The following is a 23,223-nucleotide window of genomic DNA, read 5'->3' as shown; positions in this document are numbered from 1 at the left end:
TCTCTGCCTCTCTCTCTCTCTCTCTCTCTCTCTCTGTGTCGTGAATAAATAAATAAAATAAAATAAAATAATAATAATAAAATAAAATTATATTGAGCTGTCATATTATGTTAATTGCACCCTTAAAAATTGGAGATAGGGGATCCCTGGGTGGCGCAGCGGTTTGGCGCCTGCCTTTGGCCCAGGGCGCGATCCTGGAGACCCGGGATCGAGTCCCACGTCGGGCTCCCTGCATGGAGCCTGCTTCTCCCTCTACCTGTGTCTCTGCCTCTCTCTCTCTCTCTGTGACTATCATGAATAAATAAATAAAATCTTTAAAAAAAAAAAATTGGAGATTGAGGTGCCTGGGTGGCTCAGGTTGTTAAGTGTCCAACTCTTGACTTGGGCTCCAGTCATGATTCTCAGGGTCATGAGATGGAGCCCCGCATCAGGCTCTGAATTCAGCTTGTAGTCTGCTTGTCCTTTGTCCCTCTCTCTCTGCTCCTCCACCCACCCTTCTACTTCCCTGTGTGTGCACACTCTCTCTCAAATATTTTTTTAAAAAGCTGGGGATCATTTTCTTTTCTAAACTTTTGGGTTCTTTAAGAAAAAAATTGAACAGTTAGAACTGTAAAAGAGAACTCTTTCTTTACTTTGCAGAAGTGAAATGTGAATGATGGCCTCTATGAATCTCCTTACTTCCCTCCCCTCGCAACCAATCTGACAGCTCTGCTCATAGGCTCTGTCAGTGGGGACCACAGGCAGGAGCACAGATACCACATCTCAAAAGAGTTGATCTGAGTGTTCAGGCTGCCTATGATTGGGGTACAAAATTGGTTTTCTAGTCTAAGCTGGCCTGCCAGCTCCCACTTGTTCAGGCAGCTACATTGGTTAATTCACAAAGTACAATCTAACTAGTCTTAGCTAGCCATGGAGTGCAATTATCTCTAAAAATGTAGAGAATCAGTTTAGGGCACCTGGCTGGCTCAGTCAGTGGAGCAAGTGGTTCTTGTTCTTGGGATCAAGAGTTTTTGCCCCACATTGGGTGTAGAGAGATAACTTTTAAAAAATTCAAAAAAATTATTTAATATAGAGAATTATTTTAAGGAAAGGTCAACATTTCCATTTGAGTAGACCCAAAAGCCACATGGGGAAAGAATGGATGGGAAATGAACAGGCATGTTGGCAAGAGAAAGGAAAAGAATTCTTTGATAGATGATTAGAAAAAAATTTTTTCAAAATATAGCTCACCTAGGAGTCTAGGCCTATAAATTTGCTCTTATTTTAAATATCTCTAAAGAGGGGATCCCTGGGTGGCTCAGCGGTTTGGCGTCTGCCTTTGGCCCAGGGCGCGATCCTGGAGTCCCGGGATCGAGTTCTACGTCAGGCTCCCGGTGTGGAGCCTGCTTCTCCCTCTGCCTGTGTCTCTGCCTCTCTCTCTCTCTCTCTCTCCCTATGTCTATCATGAATAAATTTTTAAAAAATCTAAATATCTCTAAAGAGCTTTTAGAGTACTTTTTTTTTTTTAATTTTGCTCATTCTCTACAAACTTTTTTTTTTTTTTAAGATTTTATTTATTAGAGAGGAAGTGAGAGAGCATGAGCTGGAGGAGAGACAGACTCTCCGCTGAGCAGGGACCCTGATGCAGGTCTGGATCCCAGGACCTTGGGATCATGAGCTGAGCTGAAGGCAGACACTTAACCGACTACTAAGCCACCCAGGTGCCCCCATTCTGTACAAACTTAATGAGTACCTACTGTCTTTAGAAGGTATTTTTGCCTTAATTTTTAGTTTATTATACAAATAACATGGCAGTGGTAATAGAAAACAAGTTACAGCATTTCCCAGGCATTTCCAGGGATTCATCCTTCCCTTACCTCTCCCCACTTCTAGCAGAGACAGATACAAAATATAAAAGCTAAAAAGACATAGCTTAGTTCAAAAGCAAGATGGGTACCATCTCCATAGATCAGAAACAGGGTTAGAACTGCTGAATGTCATTGGAAACCTGCAGCCTGCCCAGCCTTGAGTGGCTAGTGTTCAGACCCCTTGGAGTAGGGGGAGCCCAGGTTCCCGGTGGAAAGGACACCAGGAGCTGAGACTTTTAGAAAGATAGGGGCCTAGGTAGGGAGAGGACATAGATGCGGTGTGCAGTAAAAGATGGAGCCAAACCATACCATGGCTCTGCCTGCAATATTCGCTGCATCACCTTGGAGCAGGAGTCCTAAATGGTCACTTTAAGAGCAGTCTTTGAAGAGCTTGGTGGAAGAAGCCTCACAAGTAAGCCCTTTACCAGTTGGAACATGAGTTTACTTTTCAGATGAAGCGAATTTTATAGCCTGGTCTGACAAAGAACTTAAATATGTTTAGGATGTTCAAAAGTAAATTAAGGAATAACTTTTTAATTTAAAAAACAAAGGCAACTGGGTGGCTCAGTTGGTTAAGTATCTGCCTTCGGCTCAGGTCATGATCCCGGGGTCCTGAAATTGAGCCCTGCATTGGGCTCCCTGTTAAGCAGGAGCCTGCTTCTCCCTCTGCCTGTTTACTCATACTTGTTCTTTCTCTTAAATAAAGAAATAAAATCTTTTTAAAGTAAATAAAAGATTGTAAAAATCATGGAAACAAATGCCTACATAATGGAAATGGGATATCTAAAGAACAGGTAGAAATGAAAAATAATCAAATATCAAATGACTAGAGGTGGAATAACCTTAGTTTTCATACAGCTGAAAAGAAAATTAATCAATTGGAATAAACTGAGAAATTCGCATGATGCATCAGAAAGATCCAAAAAAATTACCAAAGGGCCGATGGGAGATACAGAGTATATGCATAAAGGCCTAAGCATTGTATGATCCCATCCCCCTCTCTCTGTCCATCGCATCATTTGTGCATCTCTGTCACTAGCAGAATCACCTGGTTTATTTGCTTGCTGACTTAAGCCTTCCTGAGCTGCTTCTATAAGATGCTGAGCTCTGTTGTGGGCATACTGTATACAGACAGCCAAGAACAAGTCAGATGAGGATCTTGTTCTTGTGGATCTTGTATTCTAGCCTATTCATCACTATACCTCTGACATTTATCAGGCAGTCGGTGTATTTATTGAATGAATGAATGAATGAATGAATGAATGAATGAATGAAGTTAACACCTCAGAATATCTTCTTTGTGGCTTCATGGCCTTGATTATCTGTTATGTTTGGGCAGCTTTGCAGTGGGGAGAGAGATGGGGAGGAGATGAGAGGAATCCTTCCTCCTCAGAGCACACCCTGCTGTCACTGGTCTGTGATACTCGAGAAATACTGGTGTGACCTCCAGAGACCTGGATTCCACCTAAGGTGCTCCTCTTGGGCTTTGATTCAGAATAAGACCAGCAATGTAAACAATATTAATGTGTTGATTTTTCTTCTTTACTTTTCAGGCTGGAGTAAAAGGGACATTGGGAAGATTAGTTGGAATTTTTGAGGTAAGTCTTAAAATCTTTGGTGCATTTGGTATCATATAAGTCACCATGCTATGTATACATGTATATCTTTGTCTCAGTCCATTTGGCTGCTATAACAAAACTGAGTGGCTTAGAAACAATAGAAATGGATTTCTAGTTCTAGAGGCTAAGAAGTCCAAGATCAAGGCACCAGCAGTTTCAGCGTCTGGTGAGGACCCACTTCCTGGTTCATAGTTAAAGATTTCTCCTGCTGTCCAAAAGTAGGGTGTTCGTATGAAATCTTTTTAAGTTGAAATGGGAGAAAGTGAAGAAGCAATTAATTTATATGGAAAATGTTTTTTAGCATTTCCATAAACCAAAAAATAACCTCTCTCAGGTTTTTCTGGTACCTCAGGATACATCTTGTTAACAGATGCATAAAATAAATCATAAAATAAATCAAGGTAAAGCACAGATGTTCACAGCCACAGTTCAGAGCTTTGGCTGCTTGATGAGGAAGTGCTGAGTGTAGTTCCCAGGGAAGGAGTTCAGTCCTGCCACTCTTGCTGCTCCAGGTGTGCACTGCCTCTTTAATGGCTCACTGCAACATAAATGCTGAATGCTGGTTTTGTCTTCCACCTTTTTTTAAATAAAAGCAAAATCCTTTTCGGATTTCTTTCAGTTACCAAAAACAGGTACTAATGTAGATCTTTCGTTAAAGTGAAGTGGCTTACCTAGAACTTTGGAAAAGCAGGGGATACCTGTAGCTGTTTCTTTCTGTGTTCTCACACGGCAAAAGGGGGATGGTTGCTCACTGGGGTCTCTTTTATCAGGTCACCAGTCCTGTCCTGTTCATGAGAATCAGCCCTTATCACCTAATCACTTGCCAGAGGCCCCATCTCTTAATACTGTCCCATTAGGAATTAGGATTTCAACATCTGCATTGTGGGGAGCATAAATATTCAGTCCACTGCAGTCCTAATCTAGGATAGACACCATCACTAAGGTTTCCAAACAAAGCAGCACCAGCAGAGGATAGCTTACTTTCTTTTTTAAAATCCCATAGTCCCTGGCAGCCGGGTGGCTCAGGGGTTTAGCACCGCCTTCAGCCCAGGTAGAGACCCAGGATCGAGTCCCACGTCGGACTCCCTGTGTGGAGCCTGCTTCTCCCTCTGCCTGTGTCTCTGCCCCTCTCTCTCTCTCTCTCTCTCTCTGTCTCTCTCTGTGTCTCTCATGAATAAATAAAATCTTTAAAAAAAAGAATAAAAAAAGCAAATCAAATGTTTCTTTGATTTTTGTCAGTGCATGTGAAACATATTTATATTATATTGTAGTCTGTGAAGTGTATACATACACTTAAGTGTCTGTATTAATGTATATGCCATAATTTAAAAGTACTGGGATCCCTGGGTGGCGCAGCGGTTTAGTGCCTGCCTTTGGCCCAGGGCGCAATCCTGGAGACCCGGGATCAAATCCCACGTCGGGCTCCCCGTGCATGGAGCCTGCTTCTCCCTCTGCCTATGTCTCTGCCTCTCTCTCTCTCTGTGTGTGACTATCATAAATAAATAAAAATTAAAAAAAAAGAAAAAGAAATAAATTTTAAAAAGTACTTTATTGCTAAAAAATGTTAACTGTCATGAGCTTTCAGATGTTATTTTTTTGCTGGTGGAGGATATTGCCTCCATGTTAATGGCTACTTGACTGATCAGGGTCATGGCTGCTGAGAATTAGGGTGGCTGTGGCAATTTCTTTTTTTTTTTTTTTTTTTAAAGATTTTATTTATTTATTCATGATAGTCACAGAGAGAGAGAGAGAGGCAGAGACACAGGCAGAGGGAGAAGCAGGCTCCATGCACCGGGAGCCCGATGTGGGATTCGATCCCGGGTCTCCAGGATCGCGCCCCGGGCCAAAGGCAGGCGCCAAACCTCTGCGCCACCCAGGGGATCCCCTGTGGCAATTTCTTAAAATAAGTTTGCTGCCTCAATTGACTCTGTTTCATGAACAATTCTTCTGTAGTAGATGAAGCTATTTGATAGCATTTTACCCACAGTCAAACGTCTTTTAAAATTGGGACTCTGGGACCACCTGGGTGGCTCAGTAGTTGAGCATCTGTCTTTGGCTCAGGACAAGATCCCAGTCCCAGGATCAGGACCTGCGTCGGGCTCCCCGCATGGAGCCTGCTTCTTGCTCTGCCTGTGTCTCTGCTTCTCTCTGTGTGTGTCTCATGAATAAATAAATGAAATCTTTTAGAAAAACAACAACAACAAAAAAAATTGGGACTCAGTTCTCAAACCCAGCTGCTGCTTTATCAATTACATTTGTGGAATATTCTAAATCTTCTGTTGTCACTTCAATAATCATCATAGCATCTTCACCAGGGGTAGATTCCATCTCAAGAAACTACTTTCTATGCTCATCCATAAGAAGCAGATCCTCATCTCTTCAGGTTTGATCATGAGATTGCAGCAGCAGTTCAGTCCCATCTTCAGGCTAGACTTCTCTTACTTTCTTTTCTTTCTTTCTTTCTTTTTTTTTTTTTGAGAGCAAGATAGTGAGCAGGGGGGCAGATGGAGAGAATTTTAAGCAGACTCAGTGCTAAGCACAGAGCTGGATGGGGGGCTCAATCTCATGACACTGAGATAATGACATGAATCAAGTCTTGAATCCCTCAAAGTCCCTCATGAGAGTTGGGTCAACTTCTTCCAAACTCCTGTTTGTATTGATATTTTTTACTTTTTTCCATGAATCACCACTGTTTTTAATGGCATTTGGAGTGGTGAATCCTTTCTAGAAGGTTTCCAGTTTGCTTTGCCCAGATCCATCAGAGGAATCACAATCTATGGTAGCTGTAGTCTTATGAAATATATTTCTTAAATAATCAGACTTGCAAGTTGAAATGACTCCATGATCCATAGTCTGTGAAATGGATGTTGTGTTAGCAAGCATGAAAATATGAATTTCATTGTCCCTCTTCATCAGACCTCCTAGGTGACCAGGTAGACTGTCAATGAGCAGTAATATTTTGAAAGAAATCTTTTTCTGAGCAGGAGGTCTCAAAAGTAGGCTTTAAATATTCAGTAAACCATGTTGGAAACAGATGTGCTATTATCCAGACTTTGTTCCATTTATAGAGCACAAGCAGAGTCAATTTAGCATAATTCTTGAGGACACTAGGACTTTCATTGAGCATTGGCTTCAACTTTAAATCACCAGCTGCCTCTAACCAGAGAGTCACTGTCCTTTGAAGCTTTGAAGCCAGGCACTGACCTTTCTGTGAAAGTCTTAGGTGGCACTTTTTTCCAATATAAGGTTCTTTTGTCTACACTGAAAATCTGTTGTTTAATGTAGCCACTTCATGGATTATTTGAGCTGAATCTTCTGGAAGCTACAGCTTCTCCACCAGCACTTGCCACTTCCCCTTGAACTTTTGTGTTACAGAGATGGCTTCTTTCCTTAAGCCTCATAAACCAACCTCTGTTAGCTTCAGACTTTTCTCTTGCAGCGTCCTCACCTCTTGCAGCCTTCACAGAATTGATGAGAATGAGGGCCTTGCTCTGGACCAGCCTTTGCCTTAGGGGAATGTTGTGGCTGGTTTGATCTTCTATCCAGACCACTCAGACTATCTCTATATCAGCAGTGAGCCTGTTTCGCTTTCTTGTCATGCATGTGTTCACTGGAGTAGAACTTTTAATTTCCTTCAAGAACTCTTCCTTTGCATTTTCGTCTTGGCTAACTGGCACAAGCAGCCTAGCTTTCAGCCTATCTTGGCTTTCAGCATGCTTTCCTCGCTAAGCTTAATTATTGCTAGCAAAAAAAAAAAAAAAAAAAAAATCATTGCTAGCTTTTGATTTAAAGTAGAGTAGGAGGGATCCCTGGGTGGCGCAGCGGTTTGGCGCCTGCCTTTGGCCCAGGGTGTGATCCTGGAGACCCGGGATCGAGTCCCACGTCGGGCTCCCGGTGCATGGAGCCTGCTTCTCCCTCTGCCTGTGTCTCTGCCTCTCTCTCTCTCTGTGTGTGTGTGTGTGACTATCATAAATAAATAAAAATTTGAAGAAAAAAAAAATAAAGTAGAGTAGGAGACATGCAACTAACTCTTCCTCTCACTTGAACATTTAGAGGCCACTGTAGGGTTATTAAGTGGTCTAATCCTTTTTTAATAATTTTTTTAAGATTTTATTTATTTGGGACACCTGGGTGGCTCAGTAGTTGAGCAGCTACCTTTGGCTCAGGTCGTGATCCTGGGGTCCTAGGATCGAGTCCTACATCAGGCTCCCTAAGGGAGCCTGCTTCTCCCTCTGCCTATGTTTCTGCCTCTCTCTCTCTCTCTCTCTCTCTCTCTCACTCTCTGTGCCTCTCGTGAATAAATAAATAAAATCTTAAAAAAAAAAGATTTATTTATTTGAGAGTGCACAAGCAGGGGAGAGGAAGAGAGAGCTGGAGAAGCACACTTCCCACTTAGCAGGGAGCCCCATGCTCAGGGCAGGGCTCCATCCTAGGACCCTGAGACCATGCCCTGAGCCAAAGGCAGATGCTTAGCTGACTGGGCCACTCAGGCACCCCTAATTGACCTAATCTTAATTTTGTTGTCTCTCAGTGAATAGGGAGAATGACAGGGAGAGATGGGTCAGTGGAATTTATTTGTTAATTTCACTGTCTTATATAGGTGTCGTTTGTGGCACTGGGAAACAGTTATATTAGTAACATCAAGGGCAGCCCCAGTGGCGCAGTGCTTTAGCGCCGCCTGCAGCCCAGGGCGTGATTCTGGAGACCCAGGATCGAGTCCCGCATCGGGCTCCCTGCATGGGGCCTGCTTCTCTCTCTGCCTGTGTCTCTGCCTGCACCTCTCTCTCTCTCTCTCTCTCTCTCTCTCTCTCTCGGAATGAATAAATAAATAAATCTTAAAAAAAAGTAACATCAAAAATGATTGATCACAGATCACCGTAACAAATATAATAATGACAGAGTTTGAAATACTGTGAGAATTATCAAAATGACAGACACGAAGTAAACAAATGCTGTTGAGAAGATTGCACCAGTAGATTTGCTTGACACAGCACTGCCACGGACCTTTAATTTACAGCAAAGGCGGTGGCTATGAAGCACAAACAAGATATCCCTGGATGGTTTATCCCATCCCCACCTCTCTTCCTCTTCTCCCAAGATTTGAGGAGGGGAGATGAAGTGTAGAGAAGATTGAAGGAAAAAGAAGATCAAGTAACTATCTTGAAAGGCGGAAGAAACAACGAAGTGAAGTAGGCTGGGATAGAAGTTTGGAGGAAAGTGGAAGGTAGTGAGAAATGGGGAAATAAAGATGAGCAAGGTTAGTAGGGGAGATGCATGAGATAATGAGCTTGCTTGCATTACTGGAACACCCACCCACCCACAGCCTCCTCTCTTTCTTGTGTTTTAGCGAGTTACATTTACTGGGTGCCTTTTTCTTGAGTGGTCGCAAACTTCCTTCTCACAGCCTTCCTGTGAGGGGAAAGAAAAAAGAGATTAAAGCTTGGGCTTTAGAAGGCCAGCCAAAGAGCGCAACCTGAAATGCAAGTGCAGCATGTTTCAGATAGGTCATCTGGTGCTCTTCCCTGTGTGACTATAAGACGACTCAGAGTAAATGGAATGCCTGTGTCTGAGCTCTCTGGACATATGGCTAAAAGTGTGTTTCACTTAAGTAATCTCAGCTCTCTAAGGGAAAGCTCTTCCTCTGTCCTCTCTTTGCCCTTCAGAACCAGGAGAGGAAGCACAGAACGTATGTCTATGTGCTCATTGTCACAGAAGTGCTGGAAGACTGGGAAGATTCAGTTAACATTGGTAAGTTGTCCCCAGATAGCCTCCACAATGCTCCTCACCACAGGGCCCTTGCCACACAATAGGTCATGACCCAGAACCAGAAATGAGCCAGATAAAAGAAGTCATAGAAGGACATGTTTAATGAAAGAAGCATGTCCATTTTGAACTTAATGAAAATTAGTGTTTTGCAGTGTCCTAAAGGAAGCTGAAGGTGGGTACATGGTCAACAAATAGAAACGTGTCGTGTAAAAATAAAAACAGTTGTTTCCCAAGTCAAATTGGACCCTCCTCAGCAGATACTGACCATCTTCCACCATGCTAGGGCTGCTGCTGGCCACAAAACCCCAGCTGAGAGCAGGATCTTGGTTGTTCCTTGTCAGGCGTTTATTCATATTGTTGGAGAAAGCTGCTGACCTGGTGGGGTGAGCTGTTCTCTCCAGAGCCCTTTCGTAGATACAGAGTAGTGGGAGCAGTTTCCAGTTCAGCCGTGTTCCCCTTCGTGTGCCCCTCCCTTTCTCCTAAGGAGCCACTCTCTTTGCTCTCTCAGATTACTACGGAGTGTGTGTCTTTAGAACTAAAAACCTCAATGATTTCATGTTTAATCTTTTACCTCTGTAGGAAAGTATATTCTAGAAAAGTTTAATATTAATTTAAAAACTGGTTATGAATTGGCAAATGGGATAAAATCCATTTGCTAAAACCTTTTCCTTTATTGTGTGTATGTGCTTTGCCACCATGCCCCTCACACTGCTGATCTGGGCATTTTGTGGCCCTTCAGCTTTTAACAGCTTTGTATCTGGTAAGAATGCAATATGCTTAAGTAAACAAATTCAGAGGGGTTTATTAAAAATAGACTCCTTGACAGCTAGTGCTAAAACTTAAAAAGGAGACAGAGATGAATGTGGCATGGCCCTGTCCTCAGAGCACTCTGTCAGGCGGGAGTCACACACTTGTGATATGAATTTTCAAGGTACCATTGCTCTATTAATATCCAGCAAGCCTTTCACCTTATACTACTTCCAAGAATTGAAATATTGAAATAATCTAAAATATGGAGAATAAGCCTATGAGCCTTCCTGCAGATGAGCCCTTTTCAGGTAGAAATTGGGTCTCAAACATTTGATGCCTCAGTGAAGGATAAGTGTTCTGGAGTACATTCATCTGATGGACTGTTACACAACTGTTAAACATGTACTTATGAAAACTGATCTACCATGGCAAAGTGCTTATGAGTCAGTGTTGGTGAATGAAGAAAGCAGGGTACAGACATATATATATACACATACACACACACACACATATGTATATATACACACTAATTAAAGCTACATGAAAATAAATTTGAAATGAAAATTTAAAAAGTTCTCAGTTTCACCTAAAGAATTGGCAATGACAAAAGAAAAGGTAGCAGTGCTGGCAGGTGTGGTAAAAATGACATTCCAGCACACACAAGCAGGACTGTGCATTGGGATGGCCTCTCTGGAAAACAGTTTGGCATTATATAACACGAGGCCTTCCGAGTTCAGTGTTTTATTCCTAATATCTCAGTTCTAGGCATCTTCTGGGAGGTTAAAAGAAAGAAAAAACAGGGACGCCTTGGTGGCTCAGCAGTTGAGAGTCTGCCTTCGACTCAGGACATGATCCTGGAGTTCTAGGTTCAAGTCCCACATTGGGCTCCTGCATGGAGCCTGCTTCTCTTCCCTCTGCCTATGTCTCTGCCTCTTTCTAGTGTCTCATGAATAAATAAATAAAATCTTTAGAAAAAAAGAAAAGAAAGAAAAAGCACATAAAGCTTTTTTATTTTATTTTTTTTAAGAGAGTGTGTGTATGCTGGGGGAGTGGGAGGATGGGGGAGGGAAAGGGGGAGAGAGAATCCTAAGCAGGCCCCATCTGCCCAGTGCATAGCCCCATCTCACAATCCTGAGATCAGGACCTGAGCCAGAATCAAGATTCAGATGCTCAACTGACTGATCCATCCAGGCGCCCCTCATATTTTTTATAACTTAGAAGAGCACTTAAGAAACAGTGTGAAATAGAAAGAAGGAATAATAATAATAAGCAGACTCATAGCATGTACTATGGGCCACATATGGTTCAAATGTCTTACATATTAATTAATCCTCACAACAGACTTGTGAGATAGATACTATTTATTATCTCTATAGATGAGGAAGGTGGGGCACAGCTCAGTACCTAGTTCAGTAACTTGCCCCAAACTGACCAATATGATTGGAGCCCAGGATATTAGCTCCAGTGTCCAGGATTCTAACCACAACACTCTTATTAGAGCTTCTCGGGATTTAAAGCATCTGAAAGCATGATCCCAGTTATAGCTGTTCAGTGCAGTGTTTTTTTCAAATGTGATGAAAGGAAAAGGCACAGAGCTATTGAGAGTAGTCATTTCTGGTTTCTAATGTTGTGTTAATCATATTCTTTACACTTTCTTCCATTTTCCCAGTATTAAGCAATGATCTTTTATTATAAGAGAAAAAAATAAAGGATCTTAAACACGAAAAGGAAAGAAAACAGACTGAAAGGGCACTTGGGTGGCTCAGTGGTTGAGCATCTGCCTTCGGCTCAGGGCATGATCACCAGTTCCAGGGATTGAGTCCCGAGTCCGGCTCCCCACATGGAGCTTGCTTCTCCCTCTGCCTGTGTCTCTGAGTCTCTCTATGTCTCTCATGGATAAATAAATAAAATCTTTAAAAATATAAAATAAAATAAAATAAAATAAATAAATAAAATAAATAAAATAAAATAAAATAAATAAAATAAAATAAGTAACTGATTATAAAGCAGCCATCCTAGTAATTCTAGAAGCTCACTCTTGTGTTGATTTATGCAGAAGATGGGGGGTGCTGGCTGGGCTTCAGGTGTTGCCATACAAGCCGGGCAAGGCTCAGAGGCGCAGGAACTCAAGAGGAAACCAGGAGCAGTGGTTCTCCCTGGAGGGCAGATTTCACACAGTTCACTTCTCAGATGTCTTCCTTTCTTGGGCATTGGCAGCTGTATGGTATTTGAAACATATACTCTTGTGAGGAAAAATACCTTTATGATGCACGGTTTTAAAGTCTTGATGATGTTGCCTTCTTGTTTTCATCGACACTTTCTCCCAAGTTGTAAGATTAGAATCATGCCACTGCTTCCCTTTTGCCCTCATTTCTTTTTCTCTCTGCCCCCACAGGAAGGAAGAGGGAATGGTTTAAAATAGAAGATGCCATAAAAGTGCTGCAGTATCACAAACCAGTGCAGGCGTCGTATTTTGAAACATTGAGGCAAGGCTACTCAGCCAACAATGGCACCCCGGTCGTGGCCACCACGTACTCGGTTTCTTCCCAGAGCTCCATGCCAGGCATCAGATGACTGAAGACTTCGCGTAAGAGGAATGGAAATTGGAACTAGACTGGAGTGCAGATCTTCCCTCCCTTGCTCTTTTCACCTCTCCTCACAGGCCTCCTCTCCAAATAAGGCATGATGGGCAGCAGAGAAAGGGGTTCTTGATGGTGTTGCTGTTTGGTGTTAAGTGGGCTTTTTCTTCTCTTTTTATGGAGGGGGTGGGGGGTGGGTATGTAATTTGTAAGTACTTTTGTGCATGATTGCTCCCTTCCTTTTCACACCCCTACAATTGTCTAAAGAGACAAACAGCCTTCCCTCTGGCTTGGATTCTGAAGTGTTCCTGTTTGTCTCACCCCAGCCCTGGCCAGACATTTTTTCTTTGATTTTTAATTTTTTTTATTAAAAGATACCAATATGAGATGAAACCTTTCAAGAATTTGTCCTGTAATGCTCTATTGAGTCCAGTAGGTTGGTCACTTCCACCATAGGATACATTTATCTACACATTATATACTGGGCATATAATATGTAAATAAATGACTTTTAGAAGAGGAATTTAGCTGTTTAATTTTTCAAGGTTTTGTTTTTTAAATTCGGGTGTTTCTAAAATGGAGAGCCTCACAGTTAACTTCCCTTTTTGTTTTTGATGCTAGTGTTTAGGTAAGCTTTCCTGTCCTCCCTTTTCCCAGTCACTGACTGTAGTTACATAGGGTACGGAAAGAGTGTAGCTACCTTCGTAGCAGTCCCAGGACTCATGGCCTTCTCTCCTGAAAGCTGTGTTTCCATGCCAAGAAAGAAACAGGAAGAAACCTATTTCCCTTTTTATTACCAAGCCAGCAAATGGCCTCAGCTCAGACCTGGAGAAACAGTGGTAGAAATTGAATTCCTTCCCTACGTGTTGACAGTAGGGATTTGAACTGGATTCTTGGGATTACTATCTAAAAAACTGGAGCTTCAAGCACTGTTTCTGTCCTGCTGGTGGGAATTTTTTCCATAATACTCCTTGTCACCGACAATGGCCTCTCCTTGTGCATACATGCCTTACACCGTGCTGAGCTGGATATTGTCCTTGTGCTGAAGCATCCAACTTGTACTTGGCAAGTGTGTGCGTATGGTCCTTTCCCCATCCTGGGTAACCATGTTAAGTTCCTGAAAAGTACACAGGAAGAAAATTCAGGTGTTTGCTTATCTTTGTAATGCTACAGCACTTGGAATTGCACCATGGAGCATGCTCAGAAATACTTAGTTTGTCTCCTGCTGGGATGCAGAAGGTCTCGATGTCTGCTGAGAAGTGGTATGGGAAAATGCTCAGTCGTTTAGTAGAGTAGCGACATAAGCATTGGTCACTAGCAACTGTCGTGTTGGTTTTTGATACAGGCTTCATGCTGGCTTCATTTGCCAGTCGTGTTGTTTAGTTGGGAAGTAAACAGGAAAGGGTCTTGAGATGGAGGGCTGGGGCCAGTTGGTTTGACACTGATCAGTCCCTGGCTAGGGCAGGAGTTTGTTGCTGTACTCTGAGTGGCATCTCCTTTGTCAAAACATAGCCAAGATGTGAAATTAAGATTGTGGTTCTCTTTATTTAAAAATTCTAATAAATACTCAAATTTTGAAAAGCTTTTGCTCTTCCCTCCCACTAGAAGATGTATGTGTATGCATGACGTAGGCCTGTGTCATTCAATGTTTAACATTTTGGGGGAATCTTGCGGTGAACTTTAAATCTTGCTGTCTGCTGTGTTTCATCTTCTCTCCCAGTCTTGAGACACAGAACCAACAAGTAGTGCCCACAGCTTCCTTAGGTTACTGTCCTACCTCTGGGAAAGGAATTTGTCCCAAGTAGGGTCTCAGTGGACAGGAACAGCACATGGGACTGGAGTCTAAATACCAGCCCACTGTTCGCATGTCCTGCTCAGAAACAAACATCCTGCTGCTTGTTGCCCAGTTGAGAGCATTTGGAGTTTCTGTCCATAGGAGTAAAGGAGAAAATGTAATAAATTCAACCAAGCACTAAGTATCCAAAAAACACATCCTTCCAGCTCAATTCTACCTTTACGATCTGTTTCAAAAGTACTTTGCAGGAAAACAGGCAGTGCTCCTAAAAAGAGAAGTGCAGTGTTAATAGTAATTCGTGCATTTTTTCATGATCTAAAGATGTTTTTACTGGGCTGGTGTCACAACACATTCCCCACCGAGTCCAGTTTGGATTGATGTTGGCGTCTTGGGTCAGGAAAGTGAACTGTGCCAAGAAGTATTTTTCAGTGACATGAATGGATCCTATTAATGCAGTTAACTGGGGAGATTGTGCGGATGCTTTCTTAACTGACAAAAAGAGGCTTTGTCCAACGCCAGAATTGTTGAAACTGGTGCTATTTTCTGTTGCACTGGGATCCTGATGAGTGGGGATTGGTGTTTTTCCCTCCCTGGCACCATAACACCATGGCTATCTTCACTGATGTGTAGTCATCGCCCTTTTGTGATGGATTACTTAGACCACGGTTGCGGTAGCCATTATATGCTTCCCCAAAGAAAGCAAGGAGAAATGGAAGAAAGCACAAAAATGATCCCACTTGCGGAGTATTTCTTTGACACCGATTTACCATGAGTTCTGCAAGTACTCCCCTTATTCAGGCTTGACACAAACAGCTTCTGGGGTACAGGGCAGATAAAAAGTTTCTTTTTTTTTTTTAATTATTTATCCATGTGCAACACAGAGAAAGACAGAGACACAGGTGGAGGGAGAAGTAGGCTCCACGCAGGGAGCCCGAAGTGGGACTCAATCCTGTGTCCCCAGGATCACGCCCCAGGCTGCAGGCGGCGCTTAAACCACTGCGCCACTGGGGCTGCCCATAAAGTTTCTTTCTCACAGTGAATTTGCCTGTCCTGGATTCTGTTTATTTCTAGGGTGCCCATCACAGTCCAACATGCTCAGAATAGAGAAAGATAGCATTGGATATTTTTAAATGAAACTTTGTTTTTAGTTTATCAATTTGCAGCCACTGGGAATGCATCAGTGAGGTCATGCCGTCTTTTGGGACCAGGACTGTGTGTGTGTGTATGTGTGAGAGAGAGAGAGAGAGAGAAAGAAAGAAAGAGAAAGGACTACCAGGAGTCAGCTCTATTCGACTTTTTGTAGCCTTCCAGAATGGTGTAGCACATGAAATAGGAATCTTGATCTTTCTTGTAGCTAAACTAGCAGGATGGAAAAGTTAACAAATTGACAGTTTTGTTTTTACAAGTGTCTGCTGCCCCATCTGCCCTGCATAGAAAAGGCTCCCGCACTGCTGAGTCTGAGCTGAGGCCATCTGGAGGGATCAAAGAGTATGGAAGTAACACCCCTGTGAGGCCACAGAAGGCCTGGAAGGTGGCTTCACTGCAGGATTTCCACCCTCTGCGTGGCCGGATACAGTGCACTCTAGCTCTAGGCCTTGCCTCTCGCAGGCTCTAGGGAGGAGAGCAGGCTACTGCCCTCTGGGAGTCCTGCAGCAGTTTTGTAAACACGTTGCTATACAGTCAAGTTCCTTCGTTACACATATTTTCTGTTTTGATGTTAGGAGTCAGTCCACATAAGGTCCCTTGACTAGCTTAGAAAAAAAAAATCACCTTTTGTTTTGAAAAGAAGAAAAAAATGTCCACACAGAACCATTCTTCCTCTTCCTTCCCCTTTCTCTTGCCCACATGCAGTGCTCATTGGAGCAGCCCCCCAACTCCAAACCTCTCTTCCAAGGAGTAATGTGTCTTCTGCTAGATCCGGATGTGCAGCTCACATGTCGTGCTGGATGTGCTTGTCATTTCCACTTAGTGCTGGAGTAATGCCTCTGCTGGTCTCCCCACCTGATCTTTTTTTAAAACAGCATAGCCCAAGCTACATTTCTTTTGGTTCCCAAAAAGGATTTAATAATCACAGCGGGATCTTTGCCACAACTGTGTGAATTTGAGTATTCCTGAATTATTCTTGAAGTCCAGACTAGTTGAGAGGAAATTTAGAATAAGAAGAACTACCTGGAGAAGTCACAGAGGGCCGAATTTTTGCTTTAAGGGAAATGGAGATTAGCTGTAACTGATGATCAAGCCTCGTCCTGTTCCATCTGCATTTGAGAAAATACCACACGGGTTTATAACAAATAGGAGGCATGTTTGCTCAAGAGGCTCTGGGGTGAAACTATCTAATGGTGATGAAATAGTGCAACAGCCCCTGTGGTTCTTATTCTTGAAACTCTAAGAGGTCAGACCTGAAGCTACATGGGTCATACTGCCCAGTTGAGGCGACAGTCTTTCCTTCTGAGCCCTGCTGGAGAGGAACCCATTTCCTCAAGGCGGGGGGGTAGAGGGTGGGGGTGGTGGGGCTTCCAGGCTGTGCAGTTATCCATGTTAGTGACCTCATCCCTGGTCCATCCGGGCACCCATTTCACTTGGAATAGGCCGGAAAGCAGCCCAGGGCCAGCTTCTGTCCTCTTGGGAGTGAGCCTTGCAACAGAGACCTCGCCATCCTGGAAGAGCTGTTTTTTCCATGTCACTTTAGATGTCACCTAAAGCAGTGAGACACTTGAGATGTTCAGGTGGTAAATTGGGAAGCATTGGCTGCAGTCCATAAAAGCTACTGTTGTCTGTTGATTAGGTGGCTTGAGATCACCACAGTCCCTGGCAAGCTGAAGATTTTAGGCTCTCCTTTAAAGGCCAGAAGCCTTCTACTTCTGCCCCTACAAAGGCAGCTGCACATTTTGGCCATAGCTGATAACCTTTCGGGGATGTGAGAAGCCTAATCAGAACATTTGAGAAAATGATACCTCTCACCTTCAGATTCATCAAATAGTTTGTCCTCTTAGTCCCCTTAAAAAATTAACAAACAAACAAAGAAAGAATGCCATTTGGTTGGATTTGGACATGCTCCTTGAGCTGAGGCTACAGTCACATGATTATGAGTCTGCAATATGAAGCTTTCTAAGTGGAAAAAGCATGTCTCTCCCCTGAAGCTTTGTTTATAGTGAAGATTTATGGAGCTTTAGTTGTCTGAAAAAATGAGACGGTCCACTTGAAGGGGAGCTCAGAGGGATGCTACATTAACTCAGAATTCACACCAGGAAGGATTCTGCTGGAGAAGAAAGTGCCTTTCGACAAAAAAAGCAAGATTAATATCTAAAAGGTAGACAGGCATTTCTTCTGTTCCTCCACCAATCAGTTGTTTAATAATTCTAGGTTTCCTTTGGTTTACAGTCTCAGTTCTTAATCCCACAAAGAGGTCCCTAGAACACCAAAAGTGTCTAAAACCCTGGAGGTTGGCTTTAAAAGATACAAAATCGGTAGCATTGTTACTTTCCAAGTTCACCATTTTGATGTGCTACCCATCCTTCCACACACTTTGCAGCCAGGCCAGATGTGAAGACTGTATTCATTGACTTAAGGAACATAAATTCTGGTTCTGGAACAATTACCTGCCAAATCGCCTACTGCCTGTGGAAGTTATCTTTGGGGTATACCTTTCAGAGAACATTTTGACAATTTAGTAAAATTGTTGTGGGCTTGAGGGCCCAATCAGGCATTTAGATCAAAATTGGAAGTCTTTGGGCCTCCTTAGGGAAATAGCAAGATGGCTAAATCCCAGTGCTCAGCCTTGAGACTGTATGTCCCAGCCCCCACCCCCAGTATGGGGTGAAGTGCCACCTTCAGGAAACCACTTTTCCAGTGAGATTGTCTATAAATCCCAACTTGAAAATGGTAGCCTCTGTCACGCTCTTTATTGTCCCGTTGTGGGGGAGAGAAAAAAAGCTTTTCAGGGTTAAACCTTGGCCTCTAACCTCTTTGTTGGGGAAAATGTATCACTAACAAATTATCTAAAGATCCAGCGGCGTAACAGATAATGACTTGTGCCTAGGAAGGTAGAGGCTGATAGTCAAGACACCCACAAACCAGAAGGGTCTGTCCCACATACAGCCTCCACAGGGAACAGATCTGAAGTTAGGTTTTGGAGAACTTCCAAGGCATTGAAATGAAGGGAGGACTTCAAGGGCCTTTGCTCAGGCAAGTGGGCAGCTTGTATTCCTCCCAAGAACGTGAAGCTCCAATGGGAATGGCAGCCATTGAAGCCACAGCCTGCAGACAGACCTTCCCTTTTGCTGCTTCTCACATAGCTTATGCATTTTTTGCTCAGAATCCAAGGGGACCTTCCTCTCCAAAATCTCATTTGCTTCAGGTGTTTTGTTTAGCCCCTGAGAACCTCCCCCTGTCACTCCCACCTACAAATGGACATAGATGTTTTGCTCGGGACACAGATGCATGAGTGAGTCCAGGGCCCAGCAGCACACGGTTGTGTTTAGTGGTTAGTAAAACACTTGGTCCACTCTATAACAGTATGTGGTGCAGTTTTTTCACATCAGGTCTGTTTTTATTATTTTGTGGTCTGAAAACTTTCAAACTAGTTTATCCAAGAAAAGGCAGATGGTTAGAATAAGTAAAATTTAGTTAGTTCCTAAGAAGGAAAGATAGCTGCCAGTTTGCCATGTGCTTAAGGAAGTCAGGAGCATTTGAGGATGTTGGGAACTGTTGTAAAAATAAAGCAAGTGGCTCTAGCCTACCCAAGTGTATCAGAGAGAATATGGAAGCCGGTTCATAGCATGTTTAAATTTGCTCTGGCCAACCCCACCTTCATTTCAAGGACCTTACCTCCCCTCCTCTACAATGACATTGGTAGAAGATGATCTCTGAGGAGGCACTGAGGCCCCAGCTCCGTTTGCTGGGCTGTAGGATGTGGCCTCTAAACAGTCTGAGGGTTTTGTTGTTGTTTTTTTTTTTTTTTAAGGGATTTCCTCACTGTGATTCCCTCCACGTCACTCATCTACCATCAGCATCCGAAAGGTGAAAATCCCTGGGACCATTCCAGTTCTGAAACAGATGAACTAGATGTGCTTCCTCCCCTTTTGCAAGTGTATTGTCCAGATGCAGTCTCCCTTTGGCCGAGTTCAACTGGTATTTCCAGAGAACCCCCCTAAATTGAGGCATGTAGCTAAAATGTTTTGACTTTTTTCCCCAGAGGACATCGTCTTTGTCCCTTCCCCCTAGTGCTCATACATTTTAGCTGAGTCTTAAAACATCAAGTCTGATAATGTCTCCAGAAGTGAGATAAGAGCTGGGGGCCCATGCCCCCAGGGACCAGTCCCCTGGGGGAACCCACATGCTCTAACCAGACTGTTTTGATCCTACCAGAAGTCTGCTGTTGTCCCCTTCCATCAGGGCTGCCTAGAAAAGCAGACGACTTACCCTTCCTGTCATTAGGTCACCGGAGTCCTTTGGTGACCATTCTACAGAGTGAGTGTATGTGTATCACCTGCGTAGGCGGTGTGCCTCCTGTTTGTTAGAAAGGGTAGAAAGTGGAACACCCAATGGGCTGAGTATTCATATCCTTGGCAAGGTTGGCAGAAATAACCCCCGTGAGCTCAACAAAACTGAGGAAACTGAGGGACAGCACTTGTATGGAAGGAGTTGGTTATGGTCCTTTTACCTCTTGCGACCTGATGCTGCAGCTTGAAACTGGGGTTTGGAATAATATCACCCTTAGCCCAATCCAAATGCACTCCAGGACTTTGAAGCTTCCAACCCATGGCTGTAGGGACTTATTTTCCATTTTTTGTTTCCAAAACAGCCTTGCTTGGTATTGCATGGAAAGTTCCAGTTTTCCTTCCTGCCCACTTGGGGCCACCTGCCCAGGCCTGGCCTCTTCCCCTGTATCTTCTCGTAGGAAGACCCACATAGTGCCATTTTGAGTTAAGGGCAGTGGAATTTGGTCCAGAGAAGGCAGCCAAAACTGAATTTTCTTGTTTCCTCTTCTCAAGGCGGGTGTTTTTAGGCTTCCTTCATGCCTCGCTTTCCTGTGGGGACAATCAGGGCTGTGGAGGAAGGGCTGAAAAGAAAAGGAAACAGTCCAGCCAGGAGCACAGCTGATGGGAGTCCACTTTCCCCTCCATAATAGGCCAGTTGTATGTAGCAATTCTCCTGTACTAAGGTGTCTGCTTCTGTGGTGCCAGCAACGGTCTGGATAGAGTCTGGATAGAGCTTTGGTATTTTCCCTAAGGTTCCACCATTCCCATATCCCACTCCTTTTTATAAAAACAAATGCTTAATCCTGTGAGCGTGCTGTTCCTTTCTATGTGTTCATCAGTTTCCTTCCATTTGAACTGTGTGGGAGGGAAGGGCATTGGAATTGTAGGTTGTAATCTTGTGCCAACCAATAAAAACCAGTATTTCACACACAACCTTGCTTAGTGTCTCTTCTTTCTTGAGGTTTTCCTTGAGCCTTTCACATCAGTCTGGTTTTGATTTGACAACCCCCCCCCCCAACACACACACACACACACACTTTCTGCCGAGGTCTTGAGAGTTGCTCTGGAAGTCAGAGGTGCCTGTGGAAGATGTGCTGTCTGGGGACTTCAAGTGAGAAGTGAATTGGAGAAGCCCGTGGCAGGCAGTGAAACTCCGCGTTTTGTCTCCGCTTGCCAGCACTGCTGAAGGTGCCCGGGGAGATTTCTTGGGTGGACTGCCAGTGCCCAGCGCTGAGAGGGCCTCTCCCCCTAAGCCAGCGAGGCTTTCCTAAGAGCCCAAAGGGACATGAAAGGGACAGAGGTGAGCCACATACAAGACAATACAAGAGCACAGCAGGGTGTCGCTTTCCTGTGTGGGAGCAAGAGGTGGACGTGGTAGGGTCAGGAAACCTTTATTTCAAGAACCTTGTCTCCCATCCTTTCCAATGACTTTGGTGGGGGATGCTGATGGGCGGGGACCGTGTTTTGAAGATGTGTAGTGATAGGAACTTGCAGGCAGAGAAGGCAGGGTACCATCGGTGAGAGAGCGACACTGAGTGACCTGGGAGACAGACGAGGAGCATTTTGAGCTGTCATGAAAAAGAAAGCATGATGAGGCTAAATTATGGAAGACAGCAAAAGCCAGGCCAGGGAATTTGGCTTCATACACGTGAAGCATTCTTGAACAAGATAAAAATAGTCCTGTAATAACAACCATGTTTGAGGAGGAGGCAGCAGGAAAGGTTGGAGAGAAGTGGTTTGGAAGCTTATGATATCCCATACATGAGGTGATTTGGACTGGGGGTGAATGAACCTGGGAACGAAGAGAGGGACAGAGAAGCAGGAGTAAACAGCGTATCACAATCACGTAAGCCTGTCCATCCACTGAGGCAGGCTGGCCTCCCTGGGAATCTGGCGGCATCAGCACCGGCCAAGTTTTGGTAAGTTTTGGTAAGTTTTGATATGGTCCGTGTACCCAAAGGGTCACTACCAGAATGAGACTCTCATGAACCGAACTCATAAAAAGACTGAGATGGATGTTCCTGGACGGCAGTTGGCTCTTTTGTATGATGATAAATGTCAAACCAAGTTAACCTGGCTAGTGCACACTGGCTATCTATATGAGTAGCCAAAAATAGGAAGTTGGTTGCTGAACAATAGTAACCCGATGATTTCATTCCACCACAGGGCAGATGCCCTACCAGCTGGTCAGGGTGCCCTTTCTCCCTAAACTCTGATTCTGTAGGCCTCCTTTGTCCATCCTGTGATGATTACCCCTCCTTTATCAAAGGATTCTTTCTTTTGCCAGATTTAGTGTGCATAATGAGGCCATGAGCTTATAAACGCTGACACAAGTGATGTGCTATACTTAGGAAACTACCAGATGGCAATCTCTAATTGGGATCTGGGGTTCCCGGAACTCTCCACTCACCCATGTCCAATTATGATGGGCCATTGTGCAGGTGTCCCATCACCATCACATTACTACACGTTGATCGGTCTGCATTGAACTCAGAGGGTAAATGCAAACTTTAGTATTATCTTGCTGCAGCCCAGTCTTCCAATAGCCTGTAGGACTTGTGGCTACTGAGAGGTCTAAAGAGTCCCCAAAAGTTTGAGTATGGGTGAGCAGAGGAAATTAGCTCAAAGGACACCAGTGCAGCTCTGACACTGCTGGAACCAGCACCAGGAACAGTGTGCCACAACATGCATTGCAATTCCTCTGCCCTTTGTTAGGCAGAGTGGCAGCTCTGAGCATCCAAGCCAGACTAAGCTGACACAATTCTTGCTCATCCCTGAGTCAGGCTGGTTCCACCATCCTCTCTAGAGACCTGGTAGTTGTGCCCAAGAAAGCCTGCCATTATAAACCATGGCCTTGTTCGCTTTCTGATCTCAGACAACATTTGGAGTGTGAAAGGGGTGTCTCTTACCTCCTACGTCTTGTGACACCCAGCTAACATCTCTGCATCTGAGGATGCTGTCATGTGGCTCCATGTTCTATGTCCTGAATACCAGCAATGTACTAAACCCAGGACATGCAGTCCTCACAGAGGCACCTGCTTAGGTGACAGATGGCATGAAATAGGAGAGATGACAGCCTTGGGAGGTAAAAACACTAGGGGCGGGTTTGAGAGGGGACGCTGGGGAGAGCTCAAGAGGGGGACCATAGGAGTGTGGGAAAGAGTAAGGGAGGAAGGACTGTCGAAAGGCCGCCTGCTGGAATAGCAGTTGTGAGCATCACAGTTAGACCCCGGTTCAGGTTTCGGCTCAGCTTCTTGCCATGCTCTGGGATCCTGGACAAGTCACCATCCCTGTTCCCTCCTACTCAGTGGGGGAGAAGTCTACTTTTCATGCTTGTTGTGAGCGTCAAATAAGTGGAGGAATGTGTGTGACGTCAAAGTTGCCGTG

At 44.0% G+C, this 23,223-nt stretch overlaps 1 protein-coding gene across 3 annotated transcripts in view; it reads left to right on the top strand.

The window, feature by feature from the left end:
• NUDT3 (nudix hydrolase 3) overlaps positions 1–20,769 on the top strand; it is a 127,574-nt gene extending 106,805 nt beyond the window's left edge. For all 3 annotated transcript variants that reach the window (XM_025418477.3, XM_049092032.1, XM_025418476.3), the window contains exons 3-5: positions 3,401–3,445; positions 9,130–9,214; positions 12,378–20,769. In XM_025418477.3, the coding sequence (XP_025274262.1) occupies positions 3,401–3,445; positions 9,130–9,214; positions 12,378–12,556 (309 nt within the window). In that variant the 3' untranslated portion in view covers positions 12,557–20,769. The remainder of the gene's footprint in view (positions 1–3,400; positions 3,446–9,129; positions 9,215–12,377) is intronic.
• The last annotated feature ends 2,454 nt before the right edge of the window (positions 20,770–23,223 follow it).

The sequence above is a fragment of the Canis lupus genome, chromosome 12 (genome assembly GCF_003254725.2).
Source record: "Canis lupus dingo isolate Sandy chromosome 12, ASM325472v2, whole genome shotgun sequence".
NCBI classification, from domain to species: Eukaryota; Metazoa; Chordata; class Mammalia; order Carnivora; family Canidae; genus Canis; species Canis lupus.
Note: the sequence above shows the minus strand (reverse complement) of the source record. Positions and strands in the feature narration are given on the sequence as shown.